This window comes from Eremothecium gossypii, chromosome I (genome assembly GCF_000091025.4).
Source record: "Eremothecium gossypii ATCC 10895 chromosome I, complete sequence".
Taxonomy (NCBI): Eukaryota; Fungi; Ascomycota; class Saccharomycetes; order Saccharomycetales; family Saccharomycetaceae; genus Eremothecium; species Eremothecium gossypii.
Genome location: NC_005782.2, coordinates 450753 through 464456, shown reverse-complemented (window position 1 = coordinate 464456; position 13704 = coordinate 450753). Strand labels below are relative to the sequence as shown.

At 55.4% G+C, this 13704-nt stretch overlaps 10 protein-coding genes across 10 annotated transcripts; 5 read left to right on the top strand and 5 right to left on the bottom strand.

Moving 5' to 3' along the window:
• Positions 1-340: 340 nt before the first annotated feature.
• TIM23 (protein transporter TIM23) lies at positions 341-1144 on the top strand (the record flags this gene model as incomplete). Its single annotated transcript, NM_207964.1, has 1 exon — positions 341-1144. The coding sequence occupies one exon, from the start codon at positions 341-343 to the stop codon at positions 1142-1144; it is 804 nt and encodes a 267-aa protein (NP_982611.1).
• Positions 1145-1394: 250 nt separating this feature from the next.
• On the bottom strand, positions 1395-3665 carry RRT12 (Rrt12p; the record flags this gene model as incomplete). Its single annotated transcript, NM_207963.2, has 1 exon — positions 1395-3665. One exon carries the CDS (start codon positions 3663-3665, stop codon positions 1395-1397), a length of 2271 nt encoding a protein of 756 aa, NP_982610.2.
• Positions 3666-4873: 1208 nt separating this feature from the next.
• On the top strand, positions 4874-5539 carry RCF2 (Rcf2p; the record flags this gene model as incomplete). Its single annotated transcript, NM_207962.1, has 1 exon — positions 4874-5539. One exon carries the CDS (start codon positions 4874-4876, stop codon positions 5537-5539), a length of 666 nt encoding a protein of 221 aa, NP_982609.1.
• Positions 5540-5775: 236 nt separating this feature from the next.
• On the bottom strand, positions 5776-6348 carry IMG1 (mitochondrial 54S ribosomal protein bL19m; the record flags this gene model as incomplete). The annotated part of the gene is made up of 1 exon (NM_207961.1): positions 5776-6348. One exon carries the CDS (start codon positions 6346-6348, stop codon positions 5776-5778), a length of 573 nt encoding a protein of 190 aa, NP_982608.1.
• Positions 6349-6510: 162 nt separating this feature from the next.
• On the bottom strand, positions 6511-7314 carry BUD23 (18S rRNA (guanine1575-N7)-methyltransferase; the record flags this gene model as incomplete). Its single annotated transcript, NM_207960.1, has 1 exon — positions 6511-7314. One exon carries the CDS (start codon positions 7312-7314, stop codon positions 6511-6513), a length of 804 nt encoding a protein of 267 aa, NP_982607.1.
• A 469-nt stretch (positions 7315-7783) lies between these two features.
• Positions 7784-9568, top strand: AGOS_AAR065C (sterol O-acyltransferase; the record flags this gene model as incomplete). The annotated part of the gene is made up of 1 exon (NM_207959.1): positions 7784-9568. The coding sequence occupies one exon, from the start codon at positions 7784-7786 to the stop codon at positions 9566-9568; it is 1785 nt and encodes a 594-aa protein (NP_982606.1).
• Positions 9569-9659: 91 nt separating this feature from the next.
• ATP23 (putative metalloprotease) lies at positions 9660-10403 on the bottom strand (the record flags this gene model as incomplete). Its single annotated transcript, NM_207958.1, has 1 exon — positions 9660-10403. One exon carries the CDS (start codon positions 10401-10403, stop codon positions 9660-9662), a length of 744 nt encoding a protein of 247 aa, NP_982605.1.
• A 316-nt stretch (positions 10404-10719) lies between these two features.
• On the top strand, positions 10720-11382 carry AGOS_AAR063C (uncharacterized protein; the record flags this gene model as incomplete). The annotated part of the gene is made up of 1 exon (NM_207957.1): positions 10720-11382. One exon carries the CDS (start codon positions 10720-10722, stop codon positions 11380-11382), a length of 663 nt encoding a protein of 220 aa, NP_982604.1.
• Positions 11383-11626: 244 nt separating this feature from the next.
• On the top strand, positions 11627-12856 carry AGOS_AAR062C (uncharacterized protein; the record flags this gene model as incomplete). The annotated part of the gene is made up of 1 exon (NM_207956.1): positions 11627-12856. The coding sequence occupies one exon, from the start codon at positions 11627-11629 to the stop codon at positions 12854-12856; it is 1230 nt and encodes a 409-aa protein (NP_982603.1).
• Positions 12857-12953: 97 nt separating this feature from the next.
• On the bottom strand, positions 12954-13385 carry MRPL50 (mitochondrial 54S ribosomal protein bL9m MRPL50; the record flags this gene model as incomplete). Its single annotated transcript, NM_207955.1, has 1 exon — positions 12954-13385. The coding sequence occupies one exon, from the start codon at positions 13383-13385 to the stop codon at positions 12954-12956; it is 432 nt and encodes a 143-aa protein (NP_982602.1).
• Positions 13386-13704: the final 319 nt, after the last annotated feature.

Sequence of the window (13704 nt, the reverse complement as noted above, 5' to 3'; positions counted from 1 at the left end):
GACATAGATACAAGGATTATAAAGCATCTATTTATTTTACGGAAGCTTGAGCAAATATCTCTAACCGAGAAAGCGGTTATTACCCGAGAACGAAGACTTGCTTGCGAATAACCAAATAAAACTCTTCATGAAATGGCTACTCTTATTACGCCAGTGGCAGAAGAGTTCGCGAGTGTAGAGCTTATCAATTTATTCTTAGATGAAATACCAAGGGTTGCAACACACTCTCTTTACCGCAGTAACCCGCAGTACTATGTATTAATAGCTGTTATTCTTTTAATTATTACGATTACTTACATTCTTACACCCTGACGCTGTTGAGAAAATTGCACGTGACTACATGTGTCACGTGATGAATGAAAAATTTTCGGCCAGCAGTCGCCGGGCTACTAGAGCGCAGAGCCACCACCAGGTGAAGCACGACGGCGGGCCTACGGAGCATAGGCCAGTTGAAGGGAGTCACAAGGTAAGTGCCAGACAAGGGTATCAGACAAAAGAATTGCGGTGGGATATGTCTTTTCTGTTTGGCAGTAAGAAGCAGGACTCCGGTGCAGATGACCGGAAGCTGCAGGAGACCCTGGGTTTCGATCCCCAGCAAGTGACGAACGTGGCGAACATCATCGCGACCCCAGGGGCTCTGGATCCCTCGCGGTTGCACCCACTTGCCGGGTTGGAACGGGGCGTGGAATATCTGGACCTGGACGAGGAAAAGCTCTCCAGTGTAGAAGGGTCACAGGGTCTGATTCCGTCGCGCGGGTGGACGGACGACCTTTGTTACGGGACGGGGTCCGTCTATCTGACCGGGCTGGGGCTCGGAGGCGCATACGGGTTCTTTGAGGGCTTGCGCAACATCCCTCCCAACGCGCCGGGGAAACTGCAGCTTAACACAGTGCTGAACCACATCACACGCCGCGGTCCATTCTTGGGGAACAACGCGGGTGTTCTGGCTCTGACTTACAACCTGATCAACTCTACGATTGAGGGCTTGCGCGGCAAGCACGATGCCGCAGGGTCTATTGCCTCCGGCGCCATTGCCGGCGCCCTGTTCAAGAGTTCGAAGGGCCTAAAGCCAATGTACTATGCATCCGGTAGTATGGCGCTTGTCGCAGCTGGCTGGTGCGGCCTCAAGACACTTCTGCTATAGCTGGGCTGATGATCGGGATTCTGGTGCCACAAATGGGGCGACTTGTACATTTACCTGGTGGGCTCTGGCTGCGCATGATTGGTGCTCTGATGCCGCTAGTGCCTGCGTCGCGGCTTATCGGCCCCAAAGCGTTGCTGCCTGGGCAGCCGACTACTCTCTTGCACATATTAAGTACTTGCATTCCCTCGATTTGAACTTACGTAAGTATTCGTTAGAAAATATATCTCTAATGGTAAGTACTATATTTCGATTAAATGACTTTACTTAGCGATGAACGCAAGACCTTTCTAAACAAGGATGGTCCCTGCACTTTCTTGAGGTCATCGCCAATAAATTTTAGGTATGCCTCTTCGTTCACAAAAGGAAACTTTTCGGTGCTGAACGAATCATCTTCCCGCTTCACACCAGTGAAAAGAGCACGATCAGGTGTTCTAGAACTGACGAGCCTCCGTTTATGGAACAAGCCCTTTGTCGAGATGGAAAGTAAATGATCTTTGACCTCGTGGGGCTCAATGCCTTGGTCTAGTAATACGGCTACCACACCTGCCGTGATCGGCGCAGACATGGAGGTGCCGTTCAACACACGCATGGTATTCGAGGGGCTGTTCGACAAAGAAGCGACAGCGACACCTGGTGCAAAAATATCCACACACTTGCCATAATTTGAAAAAGATGCAATGATGTCGGAGCGGTCATCGAAAGCTCCCACGGTGATGGCAGTTTTCACCTTCGCAGGACTATACCAGCATGCCCTCTCCTTGGAGTTGCCTGCGGCTACCACGAAAACAAGACCCTCCTCAATTGCAGCTTCGACTGCACTATCAAGGGCGCTGTGGCCAAAACTAAGACCTCCAAGGCTCATGTTTGCCACACACCTTTTGCCGCTTTGCTGGCAATGCTTGACTGCAAACTCAACCCCTGCAATTATGTTGGAAGTGCTCCCCCGACCATCGACAGTCATGACTTTGATCTCGTAGATATTTGCTTTCTTGGCAATACCAAACGTTCTGGATCCGACCAAACCTGCGACATGTGTACCATGGCCATTTAGATCGCCAGGCCCCTCTTTTGTAGTGTCGATGCCGAAATGTGCTCTACCATCGAACTCTGGATGGCTCTTGTAAATGCCACTGTCCAATACATAGACGTTGACTCCCTCGCCCAAGTGCTCCTCGTCGTAATAGTAGTTGAAGGTGTACTCTTTGTCGCCAGAGGGATCGAACGGTAGGCCGGTACGCCGGCAAGTACGCGCCAAATGGCGAGGTGCATCAACCTGTATAGCGTATTGATGCAGCCCCTCACCAGGTGCTCCTGCAACAGGTTCAGCTGGAATACCTCTGATAGGTTCTGGGCGATCAGGGTTGGGGGAGGGTTGCTGGTCATTAGGGTTCTCGCGTGGCTGGTCGAAGTCATCTGGCCTCTGTTCCTTATCTGGTGGCGAGTCAGGGTCTGGGGTACTGGTTGGTTCTTCTGGTCCTGGTGGAGTGACTGGGGCAGGGACCGGTACATCTACTGGTTGTTCAGGTTCTGGATCAGATGGGGTCTCGGGGTCCGATGGAACGATAGGATCGGACTCTGGAGGATTAGATGGTTCGGGTGTTTCGGGGGAGTCGCTAGGTGGTTGTGGCTCTTCTGGGTTGGTAGGAAACTCTGGTGCTCCTTCTGAAGGTTCATCATTGCCCGGTTTCTCTGGCTCAGGTCTATCAAGGTCTGGTCTCTCAACTGGCTGGTCTGGTTGTGGATCGAAAGATGGCGGATCATTGGGAGGCTGAGTGTCGGGATCCGATGGCTGTTCCGACTCTGGAGGACTGATGGGATGGTCGGGTTGTGGTTCAGCGGGTGCTTCCGGTTCGGGTGGATTATATGGTTCTTCATCCTCTGGCGGATTGACGGGTCTCTTCGGCCCGGGCTTTTCAATCGGTTCTTCGGGTTCAGGAAATTCGACCGGAGGTTCGGGCTCAGGATCAGGTACTTCGATAGGAGTTTCAGGTTCCGGTGGGAACACTGGACGCTGGGGACTTGGTGGAGCTACGGGGTACTCTGGCCGAGGAGGTCCTCTGCTATCATCCTCCTCTGTATCGTCGTCGTCATCTCCGTCCTCACCATCTCCGTCCTCCTCTTCTTCCTCTTCTTCATCTTCGTCATCCCCGTCATCATCGTCGCTCTCGTTCTCGAATTCGTCCCCATTGTCATCCCCCGTGTCTTCTTCTCCCGCATACTCGTCACCCAAAAGGTTATACTCCTCGTTGAGCGAAATGTGGGAGATCCACTTGTTCTCTGTCAATGTATCAGCAAGGAACGGCGGAATGTCCACGGTGATAGCCTCAAACTTTCCGAAAGAAAACTTCTGCTTGATTCTGGCATCGAGTATTTGCTTTAGTGTGCGGTTGCCCAACTTCACTGCCAACAATTTACTTAAAGTTTTGGGTGCCTTCAAAGTGATCACATATTCCTCTGCACTGATTCCATCAGATAGTAATAGAACCGATAAGAGCCAATAAACTGTCCTCTTGTATAACATTCCTCTTGTTGCTTTGGAACTTTGGCAGCTTCCATTTACTTGTGTGTGTAACTAAAAAGAACAACTACAACTTATTCTTAGTGAAAGGATCGACCATTCATTGTGCGACTACAGCAAACGTAAGATCCGTATATCCACAAAACATCTTGAGCTCTGGCGCTGTCAGACGTATGTGGAGCTTGCGCGTCTGGATCGACGCTGTCACGCCAAATATCCCACTGACACCGTTGGCGCCAGTCCTGCCTCTCTGGGATATTTTTTTTCTTTTGTCGCATGGCACCACGCGGTGCACCATCTTGGCCAATCAGGTCCTCTGTTTTCAATTTTTCTTTTTCCACAGTTGTGGCGCATGAGTGGCACTTTATATTAAATTGATATGCGCACGTCCTTCGAGTCCCAGCAGCATACAACACCGCCTCCACCGCCCCCAAATTAGCCCGCACGCCATGCCAGCCTGCCGAGCTCTAAGACATTGGTCCTTGCCGCGCTCCTGCTACTATTTTGTGCTGCCACTGGCAGCCCAGGCACCGTGACACAGCCCCTCCATCCAGTTGCGCAACAGTGTATCACGCGATGGGTGGGGCGGTGATTGCTCGCGTTATGCTGGAAGCGGCTGCCATTTTTTTCGTAGTTCTATTTTGTCCTCATCGTTCCTGCGATGCCATACTGGCGCGTAGCGCTACGTTGTGGTTCTCGTTGCGACAGCGCTATACGAACAAAACCTCTTGGTAGTCAAAATCAGCCTCCGAGCGCCCAACCAAAATTAGCTTATTTTTGGCATTAGAAGCCTTTAACGACGCTATCCCGGTGCTAGACAAGGCCACCGGAGAGTTGCGGGCGGCCATGTCATTACGTAACGGCTCGGGTGGCTCCGGCTGTTCGCGGTTCCGCGCACACTGTATAGCCAATAACAAGGCATAAGATCCACTAGATCGGGCCGCCCGGCGCCCCTGTGATGGTCAGTCAGCTACGGAACCATCTGGGCAGTTTGTAAGAACCTTTTGCGCCTAGGCTGGCCAACTGGATGCTGATAGAAAGAAAAAAAAGTATAAAAGCACTGCGCAGAGACTCATCCTACACCCGGTGGAACTGTCATCGCAAGCGCCGTAGTAGTTTTCATTAATAACACAGCTATTTTACGCTCGATATCTACCTGGTATCCCGGCTGACGCTATCGAGTACACAGGGCACAAAGATTATAACAGACCATGAAGCTTTTGACAGAGGAAGAGATTTCAGCGCATCGCTACCACACGTTGTCCGGCGGCATCAAGGGCATGATGGGCGGTTTGGCCATCAGTGCATTTATCTTTAAGGTGGTGCCCATGCGCTTCCCGCGGTTCAACCCGATGAACTTCAGTTATTCGATTAGGACAGCGATTCTGATCTCGCCGCCCACGTTACTTGCAAGTATTTGCGCTGAGGAGGCCTCCAACCACTTTGACAGGCTGATGTACGGCGCCAACGCGGACCCCAATACCCTTGCGGAGGCCAAACGCTGGGCTGAGCTACCTTTGGGCGACAAGCTTTTGGAGAGCGGGCTAAACAATAAGTACAAGATCATCGGTAGTTTGTGGGCAGCTTCCATGTACGGCTCGTGGCGCCTCGTTGACAGAGACCCCATCATGACTAAAGTACAGAAGGCCGTGCAGGCCAGAATGTACGCACAGGCTTTGACTGTGGTTATGCTACTTGCGTCTGTAATGTTGTCGATGTACGGCGCCAAGAGAAACCCGGAGAACAAGGAACAGAGGCGCCAGCGGCAATGGGAGCTGCTATTGGACCAAGCCGCTAACGAGGAGCGCGAATTTGAGAACTCCAGGCGGCTGTCCAATGAGGAAAGAGTCAAAGGCAAGATTTACAGGTATGACTAATGTGACGGCTATTGTAGCTGATATGTAATGTATTTCTAAGCAGGCCGCAGTCCTGCAACCAATAAAATAACGACAAACGTGAAGCACTGACCGCCCGCCCCTTGCTCCTACGCACAAGTCCGATGCTTCGTATAGGTTTCTCATTCCATCTATTGTAGCGTGGGCATTGCCCGGGCTGCGGCTGCCCTGCCCGCTTGCCTATGGAAAACGCTATATACAGGTGGCACGGAGGTTGCCTAACTTTTGCGGCGCCGCATGCTGGACTCCAAATCGCCGACGTCCAGTCTGGTGTTTCTGATGTAGTAGTGCTTGTTTCTCCGACGTTTGGGGTCGCCGCGTCTGAGAATGTCGATACGCGCAAGCAGCGGCGAGAAGACTGGCACACGGGTCTCGACCGACGTCTTGCCGATGTGATTGCGCAGAAGCAGCGATGAGTCCTCGACGATTTTGCCCCGGTCAACCGACAAAACGTAGCCGTATATCGTTCCGTAGTTACATTTTGCTGTGTCGTACATCACACGCACGATGTCGCCGGCTTTCACGCAGCCCTCCTCCGCCTTGCTCAGCAGCTTGCGGCGGACGCCCTGCGGGTCCAGTTGCGCCAGCTTCGCCTCGGATATCTGCTTGATCACGTCCCGCGCGCGTTGTTCAACAGGTGGGTACACGGGAATCACTTTCGAGGCCGTCGTTGGAATCTGGAACGTCCGGCACAGCGGCCTGGCCGCAGCAAACGGTAATCTAGCAGCTAGCATCGCTCGTAATGAGTCGCCGTTGTACGCTGAGTGGTGATGCCGGTGCGCAGGCTCCATCGAACCTCACAAAATTTTCAACTGTTAGCTTGCAATGGTTTGGCAAAGTACGTCACGTGACAGACCCACGCGGTCGCGGGCGCCGAGGAGAACCTGCCGAGCTGCCTAGTGTACATATGGGGTTATTTTGATGCTTATAGAGGGCCGGGAGAGCCGCCGCGCTCAGAAGCGCGGCCTTCTCTTGCGTCCGGTGAATTTCGAGTCCTTCGCAACCTTCCGGCCACGCTTCTTCATCACATCCTTCTTGCGCATGATGTACTCCTTCCGAGACTCGGCCTCCTTGCGCTTGCGCGCGCGCTGCTGCAGCAGGTCTGCGTTCATCGTAACGCCCTGTAGGTTGACTTGCTCCTCGTCGCGCGCGGCGCCCGCGCTCAGCACCAGGTAGTACTTCTTGTTCTTCTTGGACTCTGGGTCGTCAATCACCAGCCCGCCGCTGAAGCCGGCCACCTTGGCCGCGCCCAGGATCTGCTCCACCTGCTCGTCCGTCTTCGGGTAGAACTGCGCCACGAACTTGCCGCCCTTCTTCAGTGCCGCGAACAGCGTGTTGAAGAACCGCATCAGCCGCCGCCGCGGGTCGTTGTACGATGTGTCGGCGTTGCACAGCCACTGGATCGCCGAGATACTGATCGCCGCGTCGAACGTGCCCGCGCGGAACGGCACGCCCACGCCGATGTCCTGCAGCACCAGGTCTCCCTCCACCTCCCGCGTCAGCGCCGTCGCCAGCATGCTCGGCGCTATGTCCATCCCGCACCACATGTGGCCCTCCTCCGTCAGGATCTCGCCGCTCAGCCCGGAACCGCACCCGACGTCCAGGATGAACGAGCAGGGCGGGACGTTCAGCAGTTCCAGCGCCCGCAGCGTCATCTTCGCCTGGATGTGCTGCACTCTCGTGGAAGACGTGTACTTCTGCGACTCCCCATCGTTGTAGAACACCTCTGGCGGCGCCAAGTCCTCAGGCCGCGACATGCTGCTGGTAGCTGGGCGGAGTAGTACCCCAGCTGCTCATCGCAAGCGCGCTGCTATATGATAAAATTTTCGGGCTGTCCGATCCGTCCCGGGCTCATCCGGACGCAATGACTGTCAGCGTCATCGTTCCTGGTCTTAATCCCAAGGTATCTGAGTAGGAACGAGCAGCAGTGTTCCTTGTGGCGGCTGCGGCGGCTCGGCACGTTCCGCCGCGTTCCTGGGGCTTCATTTCCGTGCTGCCGCTCCGGGGCACAGCCATACCGTAGTCTTGCAGTAGACAACCGACGCCGTGCGCACGATTAGCACTCCGCGTATGTGCCCCGTGATGGTCCCAACCTGACCCACCTGGATCGTTTAGGCATCCGCTTCGGCCAAAGCTGGTATATAACCGGAGTATTTATAAAGTTGTTGCGAGATTTGCGGAACCCTTGACACTGCCGACCGCGCCACACAGACGTAAGCAGACATAATGGCACAGGTACTTGCTCACAACAAGGACTTCCTAAGGATCCAGGAGCTCAACGCGGATGGCGAGCGGGAGCGCCGGTCGCTTTACGAGGACCAGCTGCAGGCTGTAGAGGAGGAGGAATGCCTGGAAGGGTGCGCGCAGACGGTGGTGATCACGGCGGCAGAGCCCACGAGCGCGGAGAAGACGCGCGAAGCGGCTGTGGGTGGGCGGCGGCAGACGCCGCCGCCGTGGTACACAAGTGCTCTGATGCGGAAGGAGCGGCTGCGGTTCCACCAGGGGTCCGGGGAGATGCAGTCGCTGCTGCGCGATGTGCAGTTCCAGTGCCGCGGGACGATCATGGACGCGTTTGTCAACGACCCGCTGCGCATCTACTTCAGCGGGCCGTGCTTCGACAGCGACAAGAACAGGCGGCTGGAGGCCGAGGTGGTGGAGGGGCCGGCGGTGGTGCGCGGGGTGGCGCTCGGTGACGGCGGGCAGGTGACGGTGCAGACCGTGACGACGAACTTCTCGGGGTTCTATGTGCTCTTCTGGCTGTCTGTGGCGTTTGCGCTAGTGAAGGTGACGGCGGGGTACTACATCAAGAACGACGGGAACATCATGCAGTCCGAGATCGTGCACTACATGACCACCGACCTGTGGCGCGTCGCATGGTTCGACCTGCTGATGTACCTGTGCACGTACTTCGTGTTTGGCGTACAGTGGATGTGCCGGCGCGGGTGGCTGCGGTGGGCCGGCGCGGGATGGTTGCTGACGTCTGTGTACGAGCTACTCTTCTTTGCTTACTTCACGTACGTCGCAGAACACACCATGCGGTTCAAGTGGATTTCCAAGATATTTCTGTTCCTGCACTCATGTGTGCTGGTGATGAAGATGCATTCCTATGCCTTCTACAACGGCTATCTGTGGCAGATACTCGACGAGCTGCAGTTTTCACGAGAGTCGCTTGCCCTGTTGAAAGACCTGGACGATGAGGTCGACGAATCGGTGCTCCGCACGCTGGAGAAGAGCGAGAAGTTCTGCCAGTTCGAGCTGAATTCGCAGTCCACGTCTGAGCTGTTCCCCTCGAACATAACCTTGAGGAATTATTTCATGTATTCGATGTTCCCCACCGTAGTGTACCAGATTTCCTACCCGCGGACCGATAGAATAAGATGGTCATACTTTATGGAGAAACTCGCAGCCATTGCCGGGATCATCTTCATCATGATGGTCGTCGCGCAGCTGCTCATCTACCCGGTTACAATTAAGGCTATGAGCTTAAGGGAGCTAGGTATGTCCTTCAGCGACCGCGCCAAACTGTGGCCCAATCTGCTGATCGAGGTGGTCCCTGGGTTCATCATCATGTATCTGTTGGTCTGGTATTTGATCTGGGACGCCATCCTGAATTGCATCGCTGAATTGACTAGGTTCGGAGATCGTTATTTCTATGGCGACTGGTGGAATTGCGTCAATTGGGGTGACTTTTCAAGGCTGTGGAATGTGCCCGTGCACAAGTTCCTGCTACGACATGTGTACCATAGCTCGTTGAGCGCGTTTTGCCTAAGCACCACGCAGGCTACCTTCATGACATTTATTTTGAGCTCTCTAATCCACGAACTTGCAATGTACGTGATTTTTGGGAAATTACGTTTTTACCTGTTTCTGTTCCAAATGGCACAGTTGCCGCTGATGGCTTTGAACAACTCGAAGCTATTGCACAATAAGAAAGTTCTATTAAACGTACTATTCTGGTTAGGGATATGCACGGGACCCAGTGTGATATGTACGATCTACCTGACATTCTAGTCCGCTGCTCTATGAGAACCCCCCCGTCTACCGAACTACTTGTATCTCGCAGTTACATAGCGAACCGGTCGAGGTGTCGCTATGGTCATCGCTACCTATAGATTTCTTCAAACGGCCTGGTATCGTTGAAGCAGGATTGCCACACCTCGTCTACTATCTGTTCCGCCTCGGCCTTGTCCTTGCACTTGGGATTGCCCATTACGCTCAGAACGGCGCGCCTCCTGACACATTCCTGGTGGCCGCGCCCGAAGCTGCCATTGAACCCCCTCCGGAAGAACTCCTGGGAGAGCCGGCACTCACCACTGAGGTTGGAAGCGCGCACTTCAGAACATGCATGGTGCTTGAGGTTCATCCAGTCCACCTCAAACTTGAGCTCGTCAAACTGGTGCACCAGCTCATGTGAAAGCGTGTCCTCCATCTGCCACTTGTCGCGAATGCGGTTCTGGCAGAGCAAGATACCCAGGCTGGGGTTGAAACCGCCAGACTTCCACTCGGGGCAGACATCGCAGATGATTTTGGATGTGTCGAAGTGCAGCGAGTCATCGCCTGTCCGCCGCCGATTCAGCTTCGCAATCTGCTGCGTCATGAAAACAACCGTCGGCGAGTACTTGAGCAGCCAGTCCCTGTTGTCATAGCACTGTTTGCACTGCTCTCTTTGCAGCACGTATTGGTAATCTTTTTCATACTGAACTTTGGCCTCGGGCGTCAGACCCAAACCGGTCTTGTATTCGAATGTCCGTCTCCACCACTCAAAGCCTGCAATGGACCGCAGGTCTGCAGGCGCTTCCACCTTTTCCAGTTTCTCAGAAGGTGGGAAGTTCGGTTCCTTGCTCATATCTACGCAGTCGCTGGCAGCCTAACCACAGCAGAGGAGCGGTGAGAAGAGGTACAAGATTAGCAGCATATATATCATCCAAAGACCCACACACCACATGTGTGATCAGCGCCCTGCAGTGGGCACGGCAGGGCCAGGCCCACCACCCACGGCCGGCACCTGTATCAAGCCAAGTGCTCGTTCCGGCACCGCCAGCGGCGCGCCTGTATGCCACTTTCCACACTGGCCATCCTGCTGGCGTCGGTCTCCTCGAACAAGGTGAAAAATTTCGGCAGGCGCCGCTCGAAACTAAGCTCATCGCGCAGCCAACCGCACCATGAACGTCTGGGTCGCTGCTAGTGACGGACTTACTGCCCAGGTTGAGGAACTCCTGCAGCAGACTGGCGCCGATGCCAACGTGAAAGACCCCAACGGCTACACCCCGATGCATGCCGCGGCCGCCTACGGCCACATCGACCTGCTGCGCCTGCTGATCGCCAACTACCGTGGCGACGTCAACGTGCGTGACAACGACGGCGACACACCGCTGCACCACGCAGAGGACCTGCAGACCGTGCGTGTGCTGGTCGAAGAGCTCGGCGCGGACCCCTCGCTCCTCAACGCAGACGGGAACACCCCGCTTGCCGTATACGAGGACGACGCGGAGAACGCGGAGCTCATCGAGTACATGCGCGCGCGCCTCGGCGGCAGCGCCTGCGGCCCTGCCGCGGCCGACGCCGCGGCCGACGCCGCGGCCGACCTCGAGCTCCCGGACATCGACTCCGGCAAGCTGGCCGAGTTCCGCGAGAGCATTCGCTACACGCTTGAAAACGTGCCTGCCGACGAGACAGACCCGGAGAGCGTGCAGCGCCGCCAGCGGCTCGAGGAGATCATGCGTTCCGACTGCCCCGACGAGCAGCTGGAGGCTTACATTAGAGACATGGTCCGGAACCAGTTTTTCCCCTCCACCGACGACACCAACGCCAAGCGCAGACGTTGAAGTATATAACTAGGCACAGCTACGCAACCTGCTACTCCGACAGTAGTCCGTGCGACATGTCTATGTATGACTGGTCAAGGTGTCATGTCATGACTTTTGACTATGTAGCGACAACTTGTGACGGCCAAAAAAATCTCGTCGCGCATCTGAAAAATCAGATCACACTCGCCACTTCACGTCCACCCGGATCGGTTAGTTAGAGGGAGTGCAAGACCTGGCCTGACTTATCTTAGGGTTATTAGCTATGACGGGTGTGTTCGGATTTCTGTCCAAGGGTTTAGATGCCATCAACTCCCTGAATTCGCACTACTTTGCGTTGTCGGTGGATGAACAGAAGGCCATGACTTTCGTTGAGCGTATTAGATACTACAATTGGACGTTTGAGGGGATCTGTGTGGTCCTGCTCGGGCTGATGTATGCCGTGTACGTGGCGGGGACCAAACTAAACGAGCGGCGCTCGGACCGTCTGTTCGAACAGCTGAACAAGTTCTTCTGGGAGGAGCTGCAGTTTGCGCGCGTGGGTTTTTCGTCCCGGGACAAGGGACGGCTGCCATACATCAGCGATCGGAATGGCACATGGTGCACCGCATTCGCTACGGGGCGCACGTGTGTGGACCATATTGTGGTGAAGGCTCACTACCCGGCGCGCTTCAACCCTGTGGGGCTGCTGGTGGAGAAGCTGCTGGGGATGTTCTTCCCGCAGGTGGTGGACCCGCACGGCGATGAGTTTGTGCAGGTGACGGTGACCCCCAACGGGAAGTGGACGAAGGACGAGAACAGCGCGGTTCAGGCGACGGAGGACGGGCTGAACCGGTTCCGGTTCATCGCGTCGATCGTCAACAAGAACGGGATGAACGACTCGCGCGGCAAGAACTACTTCCTCTCCTTGACTCACACGTCCGAGGGCGAAACTCTTCCTATGGAGTACGTCTTCATGTCCGAGAACAACCAGCTGAACAAGCTGCTTGTGAGCTATATGGACGGCGAGGCGTTCCGCCAGACGCTAAAGCGTGCCGCCCACTTTCTGCGGTTCATTGCCTTCACCGACTTGCCAGAAGAGAAGCCCGTCACGGACAAGCTGTGGGAGGCGAACCAGAAACCGCGCTGTGTGATCCAGTGCTCGGCCGTCTTGACCGACGCTGACGTCGCGCTGCTGAGGGAACTCATCGCCGCTGTAGTTGCGTTCTACGATGTCACCACGCGCGAGATCGTGCAGCAGAGCCCTAGCCTACTCTTGACAAACGAGACCCTGCGCCGCTCGGTGCAATTGAGAAAGGACGAGCTCAGCAAGATCGTCAAGATCATGAAGCAGGTGGAACGCGAGATGGCCCAGGAGAAGAAGGCAGAGGAGGAGAAGAAGAAACGGCGCGAGCTCAGAGACTCGCTCTCGGGCGAGCAGCAGGACAAACTAGACCAGAAGCTCAAGCAAAAGCGCGATCGCCGCAAGAAGAACAAGCAAGCGTTGCGCGTCTAGAGCCGCTGCCCGCACTAGATATGTAAATATTGACATTATTGTTGTGTTATGTCTGCGGCGCCGCCGACGCCGCAGGGTTCAAACTATATACACGTCTTCACAGCTCCAGACCCGGTATCTTCACATCCGCCACGGTCGGCCGCGGCGACAGGCCCGACCGCTTGGCCGGTGCCTCGGCGGGCGCCTCCTTCTCCGTCGGCTCGGCAGCGGGAGACCCGGTCTCCGCTGTCTTCTGAATCGTGACGGGCTCCGCGTCTGGCTCGCTCGCCTCTGCTGCGGCCCTCTGACTCAGCATCCTCTGCCGCGTGGCCGCCGCCTCCTGCACGAGTCCCTGGTCGATATCTTTCTCCCACAGGATGTACCGCGCGCCATTGTTACGGTGCAAGTAGTTTCTCATCAGAGAGGGACTGACATTGACCACTTCTCCTCTATACAGCTGGAACCGCTCAAAATTCTGCAATATCTGCACCCGCACCTTATTGTTTCTCTTGGAGTAGGCTGAGCACGCCCTCAAAGTTGGTCTGAACATCCTATGAGCGCCCTACGGATCTCTTTCAAACGCACTGTGCGTCGATACAGGTCTTAGCTTGTATTCGAGATAGAAATTTTTCAACGCCAGGATCAGCAATGCTGCGCAACAAGCATGAAAGATAGAGGCGGCAAAGCGGCGCCGCGGTGCGCCGCCGCTGCGCCCCCGGGCCTGCAGTCTATGCGACTACGAGCAGCGCCGTCCCGGGCTGCACGCCTGGAGATCGACTCCGCACAGTCGTTTCGTGGTGCACGGGCCTGCATGTATCAAGCGACAAGTTTGAAAACTGAAAACTTCCCGCTGGACAACCCGACTGGGG